General features: G+C 44.5%; 1 protein-coding gene and 1 long non-coding RNA gene across 3 annotated transcripts in view; one reads left to right on the forward strand and one right to left on the reverse strand.

Moving 5' to 3' along the window:
* The first annotated feature begins 5,593 nt into the window (after window positions 1-5,593).
* Syt16 (synaptotagmin 16) overlaps window positions 5,594-21,003 on the forward strand; it is a 278,725-nt gene continuing 263,315 nt past the window's right edge. The window contains exon 1 of one of the 2 annotated variants that reach the window (XM_063262672.1): window positions 5,594-6,058. Coding sequence is in view for 1 of the 2 variants with exons in the window: in XM_039113257.2 (XP_038969185.1) it covers window positions 6,374-6,386 (13 nt within the window). In the remaining variant the exon portion in view is untranslated. Of the gene's footprint in view, window positions 6,059-6,196; window positions 6,387-21,003 lie in introns of those variants that run through there. The other variant, XM_039113257.2, reaches the window with a different exon arrangement.
* Window positions 20,348-20,901, reverse strand: LOC134479220 (uncharacterized). Its single transcript, XR_010052269.1, has 2 exons — window positions 20,746-20,901; window positions 20,348-20,589 (listed from the first exon to the last, which is right to left on the reverse strand). It is a non-coding gene; the product is annotated as an uncharacterized LOC134479220 (long non-coding RNA).

Below are 21,003 nucleotides of genomic sequence, written 5' to 3' on the forward strand. Positions count from 1 at the left end.
TAGTTGGATGTTTTGAAATATTTGAGTTTGGTGACTTAGACACCATTGCAAAGAGAGGAAAACACAAAAGCTAAAAGTACATTCTTTAACTTTTAAAAATTTTACAGGTGTGGGTTTTTAGCCTGAGAGTATGTCCATGTATCACATGTATGCTACACCTATGGAGACCAGAAAAGGGCACAGGATCCTCTGGAACTGGAGCTGCAGATGATTGTGAGCTGCCTTGTGGGTATGGGAATTGAACCCTGGTCCTTTAGAGGAGCAGCCAGTACTCTTTTTTTTTTTTTCTTTCCTTTTCCATCTTTATTAACTTGAGTATTTCTTATATACATTTCGAGTGTTATTCCCTTTCCCGGTTTCCGGGCAAACATCCCCCTCCCCCCACCCTTCCTTATGGGTGTTCCCCTCCCAACCCTCCCCCCATTGCCGCCCTCCCCCCATAGACTAGTTCACTGGGGGTTCAGTCTTAGCAGGACCCAGGGCTTCCCCTTCCACTGGTGCTCTTACTAGGATATTCATTGCTACCTATGGGGTCAGAGTCCAGGGTCAGTCCATGTATAGTCTTTGGGTAGTGCAGCCAGTACTCTTAACCTACTGAGCCGTCTTACCCGCTCCCAAAAGTAAAGTCTTACAAAAGAAATAACCAAACTTTGTTCTCTTCCTGTGCTAGATAAAATGCTAGTAGCTAACAGGTACCACACAAAAATCATATTTAAAATAACTATTTTCGTAGACTGTAACAGACAGGTGATGGCCATTTCAGCATCATAAGCTGTAACACATTCACTCCAACGTGACCACAGCCCTCCATCCTTCCCTGGTCTCATTTCTTATTCATAGCCAGAGCAGTGACAGTGTCAGCAGGAAGTGGATGTAGATCAAGAGCCGGGGATTCCATGTGACAGAAAACCTGTCTTGCTTGGTTGAGTTGAACAGAAGCAATGTGTGTGGTGACATCTGAACCCCAACTCAGAATCCCACCTTAATCAAATTCCCTTAGCAGGAATATTTATTTATAGGCCGTCTCTCACTGTGTAGGTCTTGCTGGCTTAGAACTCGAAATGTAGACCAGGCTGGCCTGACACTTACAGAGAGCCTCTTGCCTATGCAGCCAGAGTGTGTGCACCACGCCAGGCAGTAAGGAGATTATAAATGCAAACGCTTGCTCCTACCCTACCTTGTCCTAAGCTTCTCTCCCCCATCCCCTTCCCTGCAGTCTGTCCTCCTCTTTACCAACCTTGAGGTCTCTCTCTGCCCCTGCTCATTTCCACCATGGCCGCTCTCACCACTCCGACTCCCTGAGTTCTGTGGTTGGCTATTTCAGGACAGTGAGACTGAGGGGCTGTGTGTCTCTATTGCTGACTTCTAAGCAGCCGCTCTGACATGTCTGCTCCTTGGTTCTGGTTCTGGGAGAGCCCTCGCTACTGGCTAGAGATTCCCTCCGTCTATCCTGTTCACTCTGTCTCCTCGAACCCACACGGACAATTTACAGTCGGTATCTTGGGTTCTCTATCTTACCTGTGTGCTCATCCCTGGTTTGTAATTTCAGAATGATTGGATTAAGAATTACCTGAGGGGCCTGGTGTGCGTGTGCGTGCTCATGTGCCCAAGCGCTTCTGAATATATCTGTAAGGGCATTTCTAGAGGTGATTATGGCATGAGGGCTCCGACTTAATGAGCGCATTTATCACTTCCTGGATTCATAACTGATGGCATTTGGAGGCTTGGAGAAGTGGGATGTTGGGGCCTCACTGTAGGAAGTAGGTCATAGAGGACGTGTCCTTGGGGGCCATGTTTTGCCCTTTCCTTTAATTATATCCCCCCCCACCCTGTAAGAGTTCTTGGATGCCCACCATGCCAGCACTCTTCATCCACACCCTTTCCCGCCTTTCTGTAATTTGGATTTTCCCCCTCCTGTCACCCCCTAAATTACTCCTCCTCCCTTTGTGAGCACACAAGAATCCAAGCTCAGCACGACTATGGTTTTCATTCTTGTGTGATTTCACTCACCAGCAGTCTCCCACCTCTACTAGACATTGAAATTTATAGTGTTATGGTTTTAAAAAAATATTTATTTTATCTAAATATGACTTTTTTCTTGTATATTTGCGTGTGCATCAAAATGTACCAGATCCCCTAGAACAGATGGTTGTAGTCACCATGTGGGTATTGGGAACTGAACTTGGGTCCTCTGGAAGATCAACAAGTGCTCTTAATAGCTGAGCCATCTCTCAAGCCCCCAGTCTTGAGTTCTGTAAGGAGACAAAAGAATCCAAGTCTTGGCTTTTCATTTCAGAAGCTGAGGTCAAACTAAAAGACACAGATTTGCAAGAACGTGGGATATTAAAGGATCTGCTTTCCAGTCTCTTAAGAGAGGGACTTTCTGGTCCCTTGAATGATGGCCTTCATCATTGTCTTATGTAGGGTGTGCATAGCTGTGAACAGACACCATGACCAAGGCAAGTCTTATAAGGACAGCATTTAATTAGGGCTCGCTTACAGGTTCAGAGGTTCAGTCCGTTATCATCAAGGTGGAAGAATGGCAGCATCCAGACAGGTATGGTTCAGGAGGAGCTGAGAGTTCTGCATGTTCTTCTGAAGGCTGCTAGGATAAGACTGGTGGTTAGGAGGAGGGTCCTATTGCCCACCCCCACAGTGACACACTTCCTCCAACAAGGCCACACCTCCTAGTAGTGCCACTCCCTGGGCCAAGCCTATTCAAACCACCACAATCCTGAAGACCAAGTGAGCTGAGTGAGGGCCCATGAGAGAACAACGGCCCCCACACCTATTTCCTCCTTGCTGGCAGAACCCACCATCTGCAACAGAAGCTGAAAATAACAGACACTTTTCCAGCCTTCGTCAGGCCCAGATTCATTTTCACCTCTGACAGAAAGAGGAGGAGCCAGGCATGGAGCCGCACTCCTTTAGTCCCAGCACTGCAAGGCAGAGGCAGTGGATCTCTATGAGTTCGAGGCCAGCCTGGTCTACATAGTGAGTTCCAGGGCAGCCAGGGCTACATATCAACAAGACCTTGGGGGTGGGGTGGAGGGTGGGGGTGGGGCATGAGACAGGAACCCTCATCCGGCCTGCTAATGTTAGAATGCTGTCCCGGGATTGAGGCTTTGTGCCCCACAGCCTCACTGCGACCATGAAAACAAAACCATGACTGAAGCTGGCAGAGGGGAAGATACTGAAACTCTGAGTCCTCACTGACATTGCTAAGTCAACTGCAGGATCATTCATTACCTCTGACTTTCTTGTTCTGTGACGTATGGTGTTCTTACTGTTTAAGCTATTGCTGTATGGTAGCATGTAGCCTACGTCATCCTATACTTGCTTAGAGAGAACCTCTGTTTCCACAAACAAGAAGTGGTGAAACACCCAAGCAGGCTGTGACAGGCTCATCGCATGTCACGTGACATGTTTGTTGGCCCACTCTGCAGAGGTCTCTTCAGCATGTAGTAGAGGAATTAGAAACCTGTTACAGGACAGGAAATGACTGAGCAGGTAAAGATGCCTTTACTGAAGCATGACAATCGGAGTTTGACCCCTGGGCCCAACATGGTTAAAGAGAGAGCTGACTGTCCACACGTTGTCCTCTGACTTCTTTCTACATGTGTGCTGTGGCATGTTCCCACACTAATAAAGAAATGTAATAAAAACATTAAAAAAAAAAAGAATAGTTGTCTGGTCTGTGAGAATAACCTTGGCGCTCTGTGGTCTTTCCTGTCTGTTGAGAATGGCATAGGCACATGTTTCCCTTCAAGGGCAAAGGAAAAGTCAAAGAGAAATAGACTCCTCAGGACTTTGGAGGTGGGTGACAGGGCAGGAAGCAGTGGCTGTCACATGCATGAACTGATAACTGGTGGCCATCCATGACGACAATCTTCATAATGTACCAGGAGTGTCTAACATTTTGACACTGTGATGCTATTATCTACAGAGTTCATGCTCAAGAACTATAAAGTCAAGATTAAAAGATTAAAAGTATCACATACACACACACACACACACACACACACACACACACACACACACACACACATTTTTAAGTCAGTTTATCATTTTGTCTTTTACCGCATTCATATCTATCTTTAGTTGCACACGGCCTGTGGCTGTGTGGTCAATCCTACTATAGCCAGACGAGTCATACCATGCTGAGGACAGATGGTACTGATGCCTTTCAATACCCCGCCATGATACCCAGCGTTTACCTCCAAACTTGCTTGTAACCTCTCAGTGGGGAAGGAATTACCCCAGACAAACCTGGAGTCATGGACCTGACTGCATGAAATCAAGCTTCCTCACAACAGGTAGAATGGCTCCTTGGGTCAGAAGCTAAATTTGATTATACAGAAATTTTTTTTCTTGAACACATTTGGATGTGTGGATTATCTATCTTGTAGAACAATCAGTTTCTCTGGGCAATAAACCTCATATCAACTCTGCCCTCCTGACACTCTCTTCCTTCATTGCCAAGCCTTTTGAGAGACTGTCACACGTGGGGCCTCCCATCTTTGAAGTCCACTAATTTCTCAGCCCTTTCTAGCTGACTTTGGACTCTACTGCACACAGGTGAAACTCAGGCTTTGGGTCATCACTACCCCTCTGACAATTTAGAAAGACACCTTGATTAATGAGGAAAGAGCTTCACAAACGTTCTTTCTGGATCTTAACTGGTCAAATAGCTTAACTTGAAGGTTTTGAGCTTCAGGTAGGTCCACAGTTCTTGAAGCATTTAAAAAAAAAGATTTATTTCTTTATTTTATGTACGTGAGTACACCTGTCCTCCTCAGACACACCAGAAGAGGGCATCAGATCACATTACAGATGGCTGTGAGCCACCATGTGGTTGCTGGGAATTGAACTCAGGACCTCTGGAAGAGCAATCACTGCTCCTAACCACTGAGCCATCTCTCCAGTCCTCTTGAAGCATTTTTAGTGGTCATTTCCTTTTCCCCAGTCAGCCTGTTTCCGGGTATTGTTTTGTTCCTTTGTTTGGGGGACCTACCATAGACGGTTGTTACAACTAAAACACGAACCTGGTGTCTGGGCTTCTTTAAATGTGCTTGAGAATCTCATGTGCTATACACAGATTAAAATGAGAGCCCCAGCCAGCAGAATATGGATGTGGTTCACTCTCTCGGTGTGACTCCCTCACCTACGTCCTGTGGACTGGCCAGAGAGGACTCCTTTGTTGTTCTCTGGAACGTTCCTTTGCCCACCTGGTCAAATGGCAGCGGATTCCCACTCTGCCTTACACCTGAATCCTGTTGGTGTCCACCATGCCTGGGATGATGCCCACTGGAAACCTTACTGTTTGGGTGGAATGAACAGCCTTAAACGAACCAAAGGCACCGCGCCTGCAAAAACAAACAACGAAAAACAAACAAACACAATGGCTTCCTGTGCTTAGGCTTTGAGTTTGAGCCACTTGATGTTTCCCCATGTGATGGTGGTTTCTCATTTGCTACTGGTCCCTAAATATAGCAAGGATCTTTCAGTAATTGGTTTCTAGCCTTCAACAAGATGTACTGTGAACAAACGCCCACAGGTGGACTCATCTGAAAGTCCTTTTAACCATGATGGCCCTTGAGGCAATGCTGATTGACTTTCTCTTCGAGCTGGTCCTTTAATACAAGTCATCTGAGCAGCCTGTGGTCTGGCTCTCAATTATCCACCCGTTAGTCGCCCATCCTGTTCACATCTAATTAGTTAATTGGCCATTTATTCACTCACTCATTAATTCACGCAGGTTTCCAGTTAGAGTCCTCCATTAACTTACTTAATAGAGATCTGATAGCCTATACTCACAGGGCTCTTTTTTCACCTTGGAGACAAAACAAGAGAATGAGAGGAGCGCCTGGCGAGAGTCTCTGTCCTCACACACTGGAGGCACCTGTGTGATCCTTGCTTCTCTCTCCTCCCCCTGCTCCCTACTTTTCTCCTTTCAGCTGAGGCTCAGGGTCGACATTGCTGGAAAGAAGCACCAGGCCTGGATGAAATGAAAAAGCAAGGACAGACCAAGTATTTGTTCAGCGGGCGAATAGAGCTGGTGAGAGACCTGGAGAGGAGCGGGCCAGATTGCTAACTGTGCTTTGTCTTAGAAAAGGATGCTGCTGCGGGCTGGGCAGGGCAGGTTCGGTGGCAGCGGGCTGACCAGGTTTGGTTTGGGTGTGGGGATGCCGGCGGGGGCGACCCAGCTGGCAGCCACCACGGGGCGCGGGGCGGCGCGGCGGGGGCGCGCGGCGGGAGCGTCTGTGCGCGTCGCGGCCCTCGAGCGCGCGGGGCCTGCGGAGAACGCGCGCGGCCGGGCGCGGCGTGGGTACCCCAGCCGCTGGCGGCTGCCCTGCAAACCCCCGATGCGACCATGGCGACTGACAGTAAGTGCGGGGTTCCCCGGGGGCGGGGGCAAGTCATCCGGGGTGGCAAGTTCTCCTCCCGCGCGCGCCTGCCTTTGTGCCCAGCTCGCGGGGGCAGCGACCGGGTACCCCATCTCCGGAGCCGGCCCTTGTCACCATGCTCATCACCTGCTATAGCTGACAGGACTGGAGAGGGCGGGAGGTCCGAGGACCCCTCAGGAGGGATGCAAGAACATCTGACTGGAGGGGACACTTGATGCTTGGAGGCACCGGGTCTGGGCCTCACAGCCCTTCAGGGACTGCCTCCAGGCCCACAGCCAGTTTTTACAGAGCTCGGTTTTGGGGCGCTGTGAGTTCAAGGTTCACTTGGAGCTCTGGATCCGATTGGCACGCCCTCCTCCTGGTGGGTGATCCCACTGGGCTCTGTTTTGGGGCCCAGAAGCCACCGACCTTGACTGGCTGCCATGGATAGTGACTGAAAGGGGCGTGCAGAGAGGGAAGGTTGAGACCGAAGACTGGAAGAGTTGGAAGGCTCCCTCCGGGCTGGCCTGCTGTCGGCATCTTGGAGTCAGTCTTTGGTGCTGACTTTGGAAATCAGGATCACTGCTAAGAAAACATTACATGTAGTTGTAACTTGACCTGTTAGTGGAACCTCAAAAGAAGTGCAGAGTAGAAAATCAAGTCACACTTGTCTTAGACTTAGCATCTAAAGGCCTCAGCAATAGTCATGGCACACAGTAGGGACTTCATTCGCTGAATGTACCATGTGACTACAGATGCCAGTTATGAGGCAAATTTGAGAGATAAGAGGGGACAAAGATGGATGGATGGTGAGGGTCAAACTTTCATTAATCTTCTTTGAAATGAATCATTATCCCCCCAAGAACAAAACTTGCATACAGTACAGAGGATGTGCACTTTTTTGAGTTAAAAGTTATGACATTTTCTACCTCCCAAGCTCCTCAATGGTGGGATTGTGGCCCTGTTCCCAACCTTACTGTGGCCTGGCTTTTGGATGTGAGGGCACAAGTCAATAACCCCAAGACTTGAGCAGCTGAGGCAGGGGGATGTCGAGTTACAAACCCTGTCTCAAAAAAGTATGTATGTACATATGTGTGAGCGTGCTCGTGGCAAGGCTGCCATACCCTGTAAGGGTCCATAAGTGGTGGGCACTCAAGAGGAATGGACGTGTGGAGCTGCTGTCTCATCTCGTATTCGCCATCATTTTATTGGTGTGGAGACACCAATGGACCCTCCCTGCTTTCAACAATGTAGTTCAGGGATCGGCCAGAAATTAGCTAATAGAGACACCCCATTTTGTTCTCAAATCTGCTTATATGTACAAAAGTGTACTCACTTGGGGAGAATGGGTCTAGGGGAAGAAGTGATAAATTTAGATTTTTATTAACTAGGAAATAATTACACTTGGCCTATTTGTGTAACTGGTAATTAACGAGTTCCAGGGATACAGAATGTCTATCTTCAGCTCTCAGGTAAGGAGATGACAGGTGAGAGGCAGGTGGGAATGTCGCAGTGAGTAGATGGCCTCACTGGGGTTCATCAAGCCTGGGCACAGTCTGCCTTGGTGTTTGCTGATTGCTTTTGTTCCGCATTTCACGCCTCCTTATGTGTCTCCTTGAGAGAAAACCCAGCTTTACAGCCAGGCAAAGTGCAGACTGTTGCGCTCTAGTCATTCTCAAAAGGGATCCAGAAGGACCTTCTCTGTGACTATGAGTATATGTAGGACATAGAGATTTTTTTTTTTTAATGTATTTGTCTGGAGAACAGTCTTCACATACAAAACAATGTGACCCAGAGAGACTGCCCTGTGTCCAGACACAAAGTCATGGATTGAAGGGCAGTTTCTAGAGAAGCTGAAGCCTCAATTGGTTTCCAGTAAGTTATTATGAAATGGGTAAGCACCTAGGTTTGCGTTGTAAGTGGTGTGACTCAGGTATTTTGAGCCGTGTTTGATATAATGGGTGTTTCCTGTCTGTATTTCCCATGTGGCATTTGTTGCATTATTAATACTTTTAATCAAGGGTCTTCATTTTTGAGTCACTGTTGCATGGTTTTTTGAGGGTGCGCGCTCATGTGCGCACATGGGGGGTGTCTATAATCCGCCTTTAAGCATACATTGAATTGAAGTGAGATTGCACTTCAGTTAAGAGTGTATTCTGCTCTTCTCAAGGATCCAAGATGAGCTTCCAGTATACATGTTGAGTGTCTCACAGTCATCTGTAACTCTGGCCCTGGGATATCCAACACCAGTCTGGTCTCTGAGGGTCTCTGAAAATACCCACTCATAGACACACACAAACACACATAATTAAAAAAAATAAATCTTTAGAAAAGAAAGCACTCAAAACACATTGTATAAAAGTACGAAATTGACAAAGAGCAAATAAAATATTATTTAAAAAAAAAAGAAATAAAAAAGAGTAAATCCGCCAGGACAGCAGGCGTGTTTTGAATTGTTGGAAATGGCTAACTGAATTATGCCCCGGAAGTCTTGGGCAGTCTTTGAGCTGCTGGCTCTCTGGAGATGTTGCACATAAGTATGTTGTATCTCGAGGAATCCCCCTGGATTGCTTGGGTTCTTTCTGGTCTATTACATGGATGATCATGGGTCATTTTTGCCTGGTCCATCCAGAAGCTGACTGCAGCTAATCCACAGGCAATCGCTACCAGCAGCCATTCCTCCCTCCCTTTCTCTCAGCAATTGGCAGCTACTTTTATTCTCGTCTTTTCAACTCCATCAGCAATGTCTTCTCCTCTCAGTGTGGAGGGAGGTGAGCGAGCCTGGGTAGGAGGAGGTAAATGCAGGGCTCTAGCTGGTAAAGTCGGAGCTTCACTGCCAGATGGGTGCTAGACATGTTCTAGTAGAATGTGGTAGACTTTAAAAGAAAGTTGCCTGAGTGAAAATAAATTTATTATTGGGTAAAGCTATCTCCAGTCACGGTAATTATTGAGACATTTACAAGTGATGGCAACTCTACAGGCAAAGAGTTTTAGGAAATTAAAACCGACCTAGAAACTTGGAATATTCATTGGTGGTGGTGTCTTCTGCAGAAAACATTGCGTTCTAATGAACGCCACAGCAATAATCAATTCAAGCAAGAGTCGCCTGTGGCTCCTGAACCAGCGTGTAAAAGGTTGACGAGGAGCAGTGTGATTTTAGTCTTATGTTAACTTGACTTGTTGAACTAGAATCATCTGAGGGGGCAACCCCAATCGAGAAAATGCTGCCCTGAGATCTGGCTGTAGGGTGTTTTCTTAATTATCAATTGATGGGGGAGGGCCAGACCCCTATAGGACACCCCGAGTTGGTCCTGGGTTCTATAAGAAAGAATTCTGAGCAAGCCATGGAGAGCAAGCTAGAAATAGCATCTCTCTGTGGCCTCTGCATTGGCTCCTGCCTCCAGGTTCCAGCGCTGTGTGAGTTTCTGCCCTGACTTCCTTTGATAATAAACAGTGTTATTGAAGCATAAGCAAAATAAGTCCTTTTCTTGCCAACGTGCTTTTTGGTCACTGTGTTTCATCACAACGATAGAAACCCTAAGGCAAACGGAATACTTAAATCCTTAGAGGAATTTCCTCTTGGATTTCTTGTTAACAGTAAAAGCGGGTAAATGGTAGTTTTACAGTAGACGGACCTGGGATCCATTATCTTAAATAGAGAATTGCAATGACCTGCTGTCCTGACATGAGGCTCTGGGGAAGGGCAGGATGCCACTTACGGAAAGATGGACGGCCTGATGCTAATCACCAGGAGCGGCCAGATAAACCCTAACACTGTAAATGTTAATGTCCGGGGAGCCAGTGGAAGCTTTATCTATGCTAAGGAGACAGCTGGGGCAATGGAGGATTTGAGGTTAAAGCCTAGATCAGGAGCAGCGATGCTGTAGTAGTGTTGTGATCGCTGGAGAGATGTGAAGATGGATTATGTTAACATGGGAGGTAAATAGCACCAATGTCGAATTTCACGAATTTTATATTTTTATTACATTTAAAAGTGGAATGCATTTCTTGTTAGGGAGAGGTGAAGTACTTGGAAGAGGGGACATATTTGCAACTAAATCTCACATGTGTTGAGGAAACACAAATATATATGTATGTTTATAAGTATGCGTGTCATAGGTGCAAGAAAGGGCAAATTAGCAGGATGTCACTTGGTAAGACTAGCAATTTCTTCTTGCAATTTTGGGGCTGTTGATTTGTATCCTAGCTATTCTAAACTAGTGTCTTAGAGTTTAATTTTTGAAAGGTTCAAAATTATGGACTCCTAATTGCCATAATCTTTCTTATGGAAAACGCTATATGCACTGAGAGCTAATGAACCCCATGTAGCCGAGTGTCTCAGCTTTAACAAGTTCTCTTGTTACAGCTATTGCCACACTCCTAATTACTACAGGCGTTTAGAAAGCAAGTCCAGACATGGTTACATTAGGTGTTGTGAGGCATCCGTGAGCTGTGTACACACTTCCTTTCTGTACTGGGCTTCTCACACCTAAGTAACACTCAGTAAGATGGCAGCCTTAACGTGTGATCAGTATCATGCACTGGCAGCAAGAGGTCTGGGAAGTTCGATGCTGTGAGATATGTGTGTTCAGGTGTCAGTGTGACTACGGCTGGGCAGTTATCACCAGTGTGAAGGAAAGGTCTGAGAGGTCGCCGGTTCTTGCCTTGTTTTTTCAAGCTCCTACTTCTTCTGCTTTTTAAACCAAGATGAGATTTTAGAAGAAAACATAAAGAAGGCTTGGAGACAATATTCTGAGCTGACTACTCTAGCTGATGTTGTAGTCGCAAAGCATCCTGGGAGTTAATTGGCAAAGCAGTTTTTCACGCTGTTTGAGTTCGATCCTGCTTGTTTTAATTTCTGCTTGGCATTTGCAATTGGTATGCACACTGTCACGTTTTCATGACTGACTTGACTCTCTGAATATGGAACTCGTCCTACATGTTTCCTGACAGCAATGGGCCAGCTCCTCTAGGAGGACTAGGCTTCTTCCTGAGCGTAACAGGTTTGCATGACATTTATGCTTAGGTCATTACAGTGTCACTTAGTCCTTGTTATTTAGCACCATGTATTGATAAACACGTGCCTGAGATTCCACTTAGCCACAGCTATCTGTACAATAAACCAGACAGTGATAGATCTTTCTAGGGCAGTGGTTCTCAACCTTCCTAGGTCCGTGACCTTTTAATACAGCTTCTCATGTTGTGGTGACCCCTAGCCATAAAATTGTGTTGCTACTTCCTAACTGTAATTTTGATTCTGTTATGAGTTGTAATATAAATAAGTTTGTTTTCCAATGGTCCTCTGTGACTCCCATGAATGGGTTATTTTTCCTCCTAAAGGGGTTGTGACCCCACGGGTTGAGAAGCTCTGTTTTAGCGGAAGGTTGAAAAACTCTGTTTTAGCGGTTGAGGGCAGTATCTGAAGCACACTGTGAAGTTGTGCTCGGGTCCCTGCCTATGAAGGATGCTGCACATCTCGTGTTAGGGGGTTTACAGTGGTGGGTGGATGCCATCCCTCTAGAATGGATTTCTTTTTTAAATCGATCAATTTCCAGTTTTTAGCAGCATAGATTTTCATATTGTCAGAAGTGTGATAGTCTTTGGATTCTAATTTTAGGAATGCAGCAAGTCATACTTTGTAGTTTGACTCATTGTGAAGGTTAAGATTTATAAGATGGTTTTTATCCAAACCCTTCCTGAAAACTCCCCTGGTGTGTGTTGAGAGAACAGTCTGAACACAAGCTGCCAGTCTCTGGGTTCTCTGGCATCTTGGAAGCCTGGGTTGCTCAGTCAAGTGTAATGAAGTAGAAAGAACTCTGCTTGGTGTCAGAGGGGCCTGAACTATGAACTCTTGACTCTGCCACTTAGTGGGTTGATTTCAGGCGAGCTTCCCTCCTAGAGAGCCTTGCTTACTGCACTCCTGGGAGCTACAAGAGTAAATGAGGTGGTGCAAAGCTCCGGTCACATAGTAGGTGTTAAATAAACATCTATTTGTTCCCGTCCTACAAGACACTTTCCATAGCTTAAACCTAATTTCATAATAACAATCCAGAAATAGGGTACCAAGTGATTAATTCTATTATTGTGAGGAATATAAAATGAAGACCAAATGTTCTGTTCAGAAATATAAGACTCTGGAACAAACCACGCAAGGTGCGAGCTCTAGATTTTAAATAGAAGCATTAATTATAGTGTTTTCTTCTCCCGTGCTCATTGTTTTGTGTAAGTATGTTTGTAATGTGCACCATATGTGTGTGCACTTATGATGCATGTGCTGACGGACACAGATGCTAGTGACCTTGAGAAAGTTCAGCGTTGGGCTCTGAGAGGATTCGCAAGTTTTGGGAACTTCTCTGCTGATTGAAGTTGCTGATCTCTTTGGATTATGACCCAGCCTTCTTCTGAGTGTGTACCATAGGACTGGATGGGTTCTGCTTCAGGGTACCTCCTCAATTCCTCACCATCTGTCTCTGAAGTCTCATTAACGGACCCTCCAGTGGTGTTGGTAAGCATGAGGAATTGTTAACTGTCCCGTTATCGAGCATTTGCAAAGGCTGTTTCTTCTAGTAGCGCTCATGTGACTTTATCTGCTTGATGACTCTACTGGTCTGGATCTTGTTCCTTTAGGTCTTGCTTCTGAGAGCAACCCATCTCTCCTTAGAATTTGGCGGTGGCAGGCCCTGTCTTCACATTCCTGGTCTCTGCTCCCTCCTCTCTTCCAGCTCATGCTTGAACTCTGTATTTCCAGTCTGCTTTCTTCGTTGGTTTTGTGATTCCTTTGTGTTTTGGTAGAGACCTGTGGGGCTATCATCTCAGCTTTGTGGAGTAGCTAGGTCACCTGCGGCCAGCCCTCCATAGCAGACAACACAGAGAACAACCCTCTATTTCTCCACCCCGGCACCCTCTCCTTGCACTGTTTAGAAGTATAATGCATTGTGTTTCATAATTGATCATTATCATAAAAAATCAACTCTTAAGATTTTAGTGGTAATAATTCAAAGAGAAATGCTTCCTACATTGTTATTTTTCATTGTGCCTGCATTGAGTTTGCTCCCATGTGTTGTCTAAGGATTATTATTCTAGATTTCCTGAGAAGGTGCTCTAAACTCGAAGGGATCTAGACACCAATCTAGATCTGACTACTTCAGATACCCCTGGGTGTCATACCACTGACCAGATTCTTTTATAAACAGTTTTTGGTGGTGTCAGTGGTGTTTGTACCCAGGGCTTCCCAAGAGTTAGGCAAGCACTTTGCTGCCATGGTACGCACCCCAGCCCAGCTGATTGAATTCCTTTAAATGGCTGACTTTGGGTTTAGAATATGAAAGCACTTTAAAGAGTTTGGACAGTAAAAACTGATGTATATTGTAGTTCATAAAACTCTGGAAAATCTTAATTTTCATTGTGATCACTTGAAAGATGGTATACAGTTTAAAAAAAATCAGGTGTTGTCAGTAGTTACCTGTGATCAAAGATCATTAAAAATTGAGTTCCACCCTGGAGAAAAACATTACAAAGTAAATTGGCTCTCACTAAATGAGTAGAAAGGGAGGAGGTTGACTTTACTCTATTTAAAAAGGATATCTCCACTGGGGCCCAAATGACATACTGTTCTCTTTTCTTTTTTTAAAGATTTATTTACTTATTATATATAACTACACTGTAGCTGTCTTCAGACACACCAGAAGATGGCATCAGGTCCCATTCCAGATGGTTGTAAGCCACCATGTGGTTGCTGGGATTTGAACTCAGGACCTCTGGAAGAGCAGTCAGTGCTCTTAACCACTCAGCCATCTCTCCAGCCCATGACATGCTGTTTTCTCATTGACATCTTTGCCACATCTCTCATCCAGAAGTCATTGCAAATCCTTCCATAGCTCTAAATTTGCATTACTTTTTGGACCTTATTCTTGCTTATATCTTCCTCCAGGGAAATAGCCACAATTATGGAGATTTCTTCATTTTTTTTAAAGTAAACATAATGGCTTACTTATGGTGGCTTCTCAAATATTTGCCTGCCAGATTTCACTTACGTGTCTACTGGAAGGAAACGCCATCTCAGGTGGATCTTTGAACCTTCAGGGAACTGAGGTTGTGGTCCTGAGATGTTTAGATGGTCTGTGAGGTCAAAATTATTTTCTTTTAAAACATTTTTAACTGATTATTTTACGTATGTGAGTACACTGTTGCTGTCTTCAGACACACCAGAAGAGGGCATCGGATCCCATTACAGATGGTTGTGAGCCACCATGTGGTTTCTGGGAATTGAACTACGGACTCTGGAAGAGCAGTCCGTGCTCTTAACCACTGAGCCATCCTTCCAGCCCAAAATTATTTTCATAGTAATTAGATGGATTTATCTTGTCACTCTTAGAGTACACCACATGGGACATAAATGGTGGTGTTCTTTCATGTGACAGCCAGAACAGGTACATGTTTATATTTTTTCCATGTTAAAAACCTCTGTTTTAAAATATGGCAACTATTGAAAAATAGAACTCACAACAATTGTACATAAACACTATCCTTTTTTTTTTACAAACTGACACAAGCTAGATTTAACTGGGAAGCAGACCCACAATTGAGAAAGTACCTCCATCAGATGGCCTGTAGTGCATTTTAATGATGGATGTGGAGGGACCAGCTTTCTGGGGACAGGTGGTCCTGGCAGGCTGAGGAAGCCATGGAGAGCAAGTCAGTAAGCAGCATTCTTCCACGGTGTCTGCTTTGGTTCCTGCCTGCAGGCTCCTGACTTGAGTTCCTGTCCCGACTTCTCTCAGTGGTGGACTGTGACTTGGGAGTTGTTAAGAGGAAACACACCTTTTCCTCCCTCAAGTTGCGTTTAGTTTTATCACAACAATAGATCGCCGAATTAGGACAGACACTTAATTAGTTTGACATTCAGTTGGAAGTATTCATACACCGCTTAACTTCTTGATGAGCCTCAGGATGCAAAATCGTAAAGATGAACTTCAAAAAAGATTATCAGGTTCTGTTAAAGTTTTGTATGTACTTAATTTCTGTTTATTAACTTATATTCATCAAATTAAAGTAAAATTGGAGAAAAAATTCATAATGATGAGGTTCTTGGGGAAACTTTAAAATTTCAAAGTACCAAAGGGCTTTAGAACGTAAGTTTGAGAACCGCTCACTTCTCCTATGGAAATGTGGTTGAAACAAATCTCTCTTCTGCTTCTCAAAAACCTAGGTCTGGTTGTCTACACACATTTGAGAAGGAAGGGGGGCTATAACTCAGGAATACATTTTACGGGAGACCCAGCTCTTGGTGTTTGAAGGAGGGAATGATTTTCTTTACAGACAGATATTCTAAACTCCAGTCTCCAGTTCTCTTGAAGACATAGCATGCAGAAGTTTAGCCGTCAACATCTTGTGATTCTAGGTGGTGAGGAGTCTGTTAGCACTCCACATCCAGGACAGAATCTCTTTACCCCAAGGAGATGCAGGTGGTTCCTAAGCCCAGAGCCTCTCTGCTTTGCTTTCTCCATTGATTAAGCAAGGTCTTGGGAGTGCAGTGGGCAGCCCCAGCTGAACGCCATTGTCTGCAAGGCTATGCATCAGGGACTTGGTCATTCATACTTTTCAAGGCTGAAAGTCCAAGGTTATGGTGACAGCAGCAATGTCAGTGTCTGGTGAGGCCTTTCTTTCAGGCTTATCGATGTCTCGTTGTCCTCCATATCCTCATAGCATGGAAAGAGGAAAGTAGGTTACATGAAAGTCCCTCTTACAGAGCCACCAGTCCTCTAGGATTAGGGTCTTCTTTATGGTCACATTTATCGTGAATAGTCTCTCTCCACCCTCTTTTCCCAGGTTTTTCAAAAAAGGATTTCTCCATGTAGCCCTGGCTGTCCTGGAACTCATTCTGTAGATCAGGCTGACCTCAAACTCAAGAGATCCACCTGCCTCTGCCCTCTCCTCAGTGCTGGTATTAAAGGTGTGGGCCATAGTCCGGATCTAAATTATCTCTTTACATAATATTACACTTGGAGGTTTTGGAGGTTAAGGCTTGAATGTAAGAGTTTTGGAGGACAGATTCAGTTCACAATGCTTAGCAGCTTTGAAACTCAACTCTTTCCACGGCCTTCTAACTACATCTCCCATTCATACTCCTCACCTGCCTTTACTTCTAAGGCAGCGGTTGCTTTCCTCCCTGTACAGGATGCTGATGGCATAAATGTTAATTTCCTTTGTTTCACAACTCCCTGAGTTGTTCTGCCTAGTCCCCCACAGTCTCGTGTATTGTTCAAATGTGACCTTTCTACTGGTAGACTTTCAAGATCATCGACCATATTCATTACTTTCCTCTTAGTGTGATAGAACATCCAGACAAAGGCAGCTTCGAGGAGAACAGGTTTATTTTGGCTTTGCAGTTCCAGAGGGGCAGTGTCCATCATGACCAGGAAGGCTGGGCGGTTGGACCACGAGGCTGCCTAGTGGTCAGGAAACAAGGCTAATCACATTTCATCCCCACACAGGAAGATAAGGGGAGCAGAAGGTGGGGCCAGGTTAGTGAGCCTCAAAGCCCGCTCCAGTGACTACTTCCTAGCAAGGATTCACTTCCTAAAGGTTCTATAACCTCCTTAACCACAGCAACCAACTGGGAACCAAGTGTTCAACCACATGAACTTGGTTCATATGGTACTGGAGACAGGTTATGTTCAAGCCACAGCGCTGTCGAGCCTCTGTTAGCTCTTCTCCCTGCTGAGCCTGTCTAGTGAGTGGGAAAATATTATATTTTCTCGTTCTGGTATCTCAATTTTTTTTTTTTTTTGGTTCTTTTTTTCGGAGCTGGGGACCGAACCCAGGGCCTTGTGCTTCCTAGGTAAGCGCTCTACCACTGAGCTAAATCCCCAGCCCCTCAATTTTTTCCTTATTGTCTCAATTTTTCTGAGACTTTTTTTTGTTTCTGCCCAACCTAACAATATGCTTTACTAGAAACATGTTTGGTTCCCCTTTTACGATAAAAGTTATAAAAATAGAATCCCAACAAACAATAATACTAAAAAATCTTGGTTTGCTAAACTATATCTTATGTATAATTGTGTATCATCTGACAAGGTGTGATTATTATGGTTTATTTTTTATATCACATACTTAGTACCACATTGGCTTGTAAATAAAAGCTCATGTAAACCAAACTTTTTGACTTGGTCCAAATTAATTTTGTTCATAGTAAAACTAAAATGTACACACACACACACACACACACACACACACACACACACACACACACACACACTGAAAATGGCTAATGGTCTTGAATCTTTCTTTGGAACTTAAAATTCTAAAATCTGCCTTTTAGGACAAGAAAGACATAATCATATGGTTCTGGTTAAGACGTTCTCTCCTTGATCCTTACCCAACTCTGGTTCTACAACATGTTCCCTGTTGCTTGAGGGTATAAATTAACTTTAAGACATGATTGCTCCTCTTCAAGGATATACTTTTTTCCTATCGGACAATTATCCTTTCTTAGATAATAAAACTGTCTGTCTTCTAAATGTGTTTTGTAAGTAAACACACACACACACACACACACACACACACACACACACACACACTTTAAGAATTGTAAGATTTTTTAAAACCACTACAGCCTCTTTAAAGAAACAAACAAACAGAACAAATGGAGTTTTCTAGATCCTCTGCATGAGCAGCAGGCCTTGTTAGATATTAATTTTCCTTCAGAAAAGAGGGAATGACCCTGGGTTCGGTCCCCAGTTCCGAAAAAAAGAACCAAAAAAAAAAAAAAAAAAAAAAAAAAAAAAAGAAAAGAGGGAATGAACAGGCTATTGTAGCCTGTTATATACAGTTGACATGACTTTAAAATGTCCTCATTCATACTGAGTAAAGGCTCTTCAGCGTTACTGGTTCTGGGTCACCCACAGTCCCATCTGCCCCCTTCCAATCCTCTCTAATAAGTCCAGTAAGCTCACTGGTCCCCAGGTCCCCGGGGTGAGTTTTGCTTTGTCACTGGGACTTAGGAAGAGGACACAGATATTGCTTAGTCCTCCCCTTTCCCAGGGCGAAAATTCTCACAACAGATAGTAAATTCGCTTATTAATACTATTGTTTCATGGCATAAAGAAATTTTAAAAGTGTTATAAGGATAAAAAGATAAATTATTTTGGTAAAGAAGGATTTGCGTTTGGGATTAACATAGATGGACGTTTACACTATGGAAAAAAAAAAACGAAAGCTTTTGTAAGTTATGGCACCTGAGTAGGTAACTGAAGGAACATAAATCATGAGAATTATAGATAATATATATGGCATCGTTTCTAAGGTTTAAGAGCAATACTTATGAGAACTAGCTAAATGCATGTCTAATCAAAGTTTAAAACAATTTGACTGTTGAAATATTCTAGAGTAGTTAAAAGTACCCGATGAGTGTAACTGCTGTGCGTGTTTGAGGACCACACTTGAAATCTTCTACAATGTAATCAGAGACACTGAAAGGGGAACCTTTTCCCCCTCGTTTCCAAGGGCTGTGAAGTCCCAGGGACCGCCAGTCATCTCTAGAAATGTTCTGCAACTGTGAAAGTCACCTATTCTCTTGTTGAGGGAGGCCATGGAGACCCCACTCATGATTCCTAATGGAGTCTAGTCTCTAAAAAGGAGGGCCAACACAGAAGAAAGACTTCCATATGGCTCCAAGGGAAGTCACAGCCAGGCCAAGGAAGGCCTTTGCCTTACCCTCACATAGATGGACAACTGCTAAAAGAAAACCTCAGGAAGCCAGATACCTCACAAGCCCGAGTGACCCCTGAGGACTGGATTCTTGACTGGCCTTGGCTAAAAGTATTTTGGCCACCTTTGTGGTCTTAAACACCCACCAGGAAAGCAAGACTCAAGATTAAAATGATCTGTATGTCTCCTCGACAATTGAAGGGACTGTGTCCTCAGACATTCTATTTGACTATAGCAAGTGGCATTTGGACAATTAATTTGCCATTAAGGATCCTCTTCTTGATGTGTATTATCCAGACATGTGACGAGACTGGTCTTAGCACCTCAGTGCCTGTCTACAGCTAGGAAACATGCCTATCTTCTTAAATGCTGAGGTTGGATTTAAAAGCTCTATTTACCAACCAAGGGACACTATCTATCTATGGAGGGGTACTCCTCACAGCTGTAAGGTGCCTTTCTGTCCAAACCACCCACGTGCCCTGATTAAGGGGGCTGCCAGATGTTCTGCTGTCCAACTCACAGGTCTGAGAAATCACTTGGGATATCCAAGTGGTGTCCTTGGAGCATTGCTGGAACACCCTATAAAAGTGACTCAGTAGGATTCTATTTTTTTTCTTAAATTGTTAATTAGATGCCGACTTCAAGTGACAAAGCTGCCATGTGTTTCTGCAGGAGTCTGATGTGACGAACCACTGGTTGCCTTTATTTTACCTTTCTATAGGTTCTGGTACATGGTCCAGACAGTTGTACAACTGAATTTAACCTTACCAGGCAAAGCTTATGTTAATCCTGTTGTAATTTTTTTTTAATTAGCTTTACCTCTCTCTGTTTTTAAGATTTATTTTATGTACAGGAGTACACTGTGGCTGTCTTCAGACACACCAGAAGAAGGCATCGGATCTCATTACAGATGGTTGTGAGCCACCATGTGGTTGCTGGGAATTGAACTCAGGGATCTCTGGAAGAGCAGTCAGTGCTCTTAACCACTGAGCCATCTCTCCAGCCCGGACTCTACCTTGTAATGGTTGTAACAAAACAGTGAGAAAAATAACCAGTATTTTTAACCCAGGGCAGTCTGTAGATGGTTTTCTTGAATGTTATCTTCTTCCAGAAAGGGTGAACTATTTTCTTGACTATGCTCTCAGTAATAGTTATAATAGTACTAACAGTCTAATTTTTGTGCGTTACAAATACTATGTCACTCATGTGACACACTCAAAGGTTGCAGACTGCCACCGAATGGACCATTTATGTTTGGGATCTTTACCATGTTGCTTTTTATTGTGTCTCTGTAGCTAGATCCGCCCCCTTTGTTGGTTTGAAGAAGTTAAGAGATCTGTGATCCCAACCCCCTGAAGGCAGTTAGGATGGTCTCTGAAAAGGTGACTAGTGGGCCATCCAGCTCATCCCGCTGTTGTGTGTAGTTTTAGGCTATCTCTGCCTTTATTCCGAGAAAGCGGCTGCGTCACCAGCCCCCTCCGGGCTTGTCTTGAATCTGAGAATAAAAGACACATACAGTTTGTTTCTTTTCAACTTGCCTTAGGACACAAGGCATGCCCTTAGTAATATTTTTATCTCCGCTCCTCCCACCTGCCCTAAACTTCAGTGGCTGGTCCCACCTAGCTCGTGTCAAACATCCATGACCACCCACCTGTAGCAGTGACCACAGGCCCCAGCTCCTCCCGAGACCTCACATGGCTACTGGCTTCTTCCTCCAAAGCATGGCAGAAAACCTTCCTCTCCTTCCTTGTGTCTGTCATTTCCTCCTGGAACCCGGAAGTCCTGCCTGTACCCTCTGCCCAGTAATTGGTCCCTGGCTTTCTTTACTGACAGATCAAGAACCAATTGGAGAACAGGACTTTAAAATCGGAACCGCCCCCTTCATCCCTCTGATTGTCAATCTGGGCAT

Source organism: Rattus norvegicus, chromosome 6, assembly GCF_036323735.1.
Source record: "Rattus norvegicus strain BN/NHsdMcwi chromosome 6, GRCr8, whole genome shotgun sequence".
NCBI classification, from domain to species: domain Eukaryota; kingdom Metazoa; phylum Chordata; class Mammalia; order Rodentia; family Muridae; genus Rattus; species Rattus norvegicus.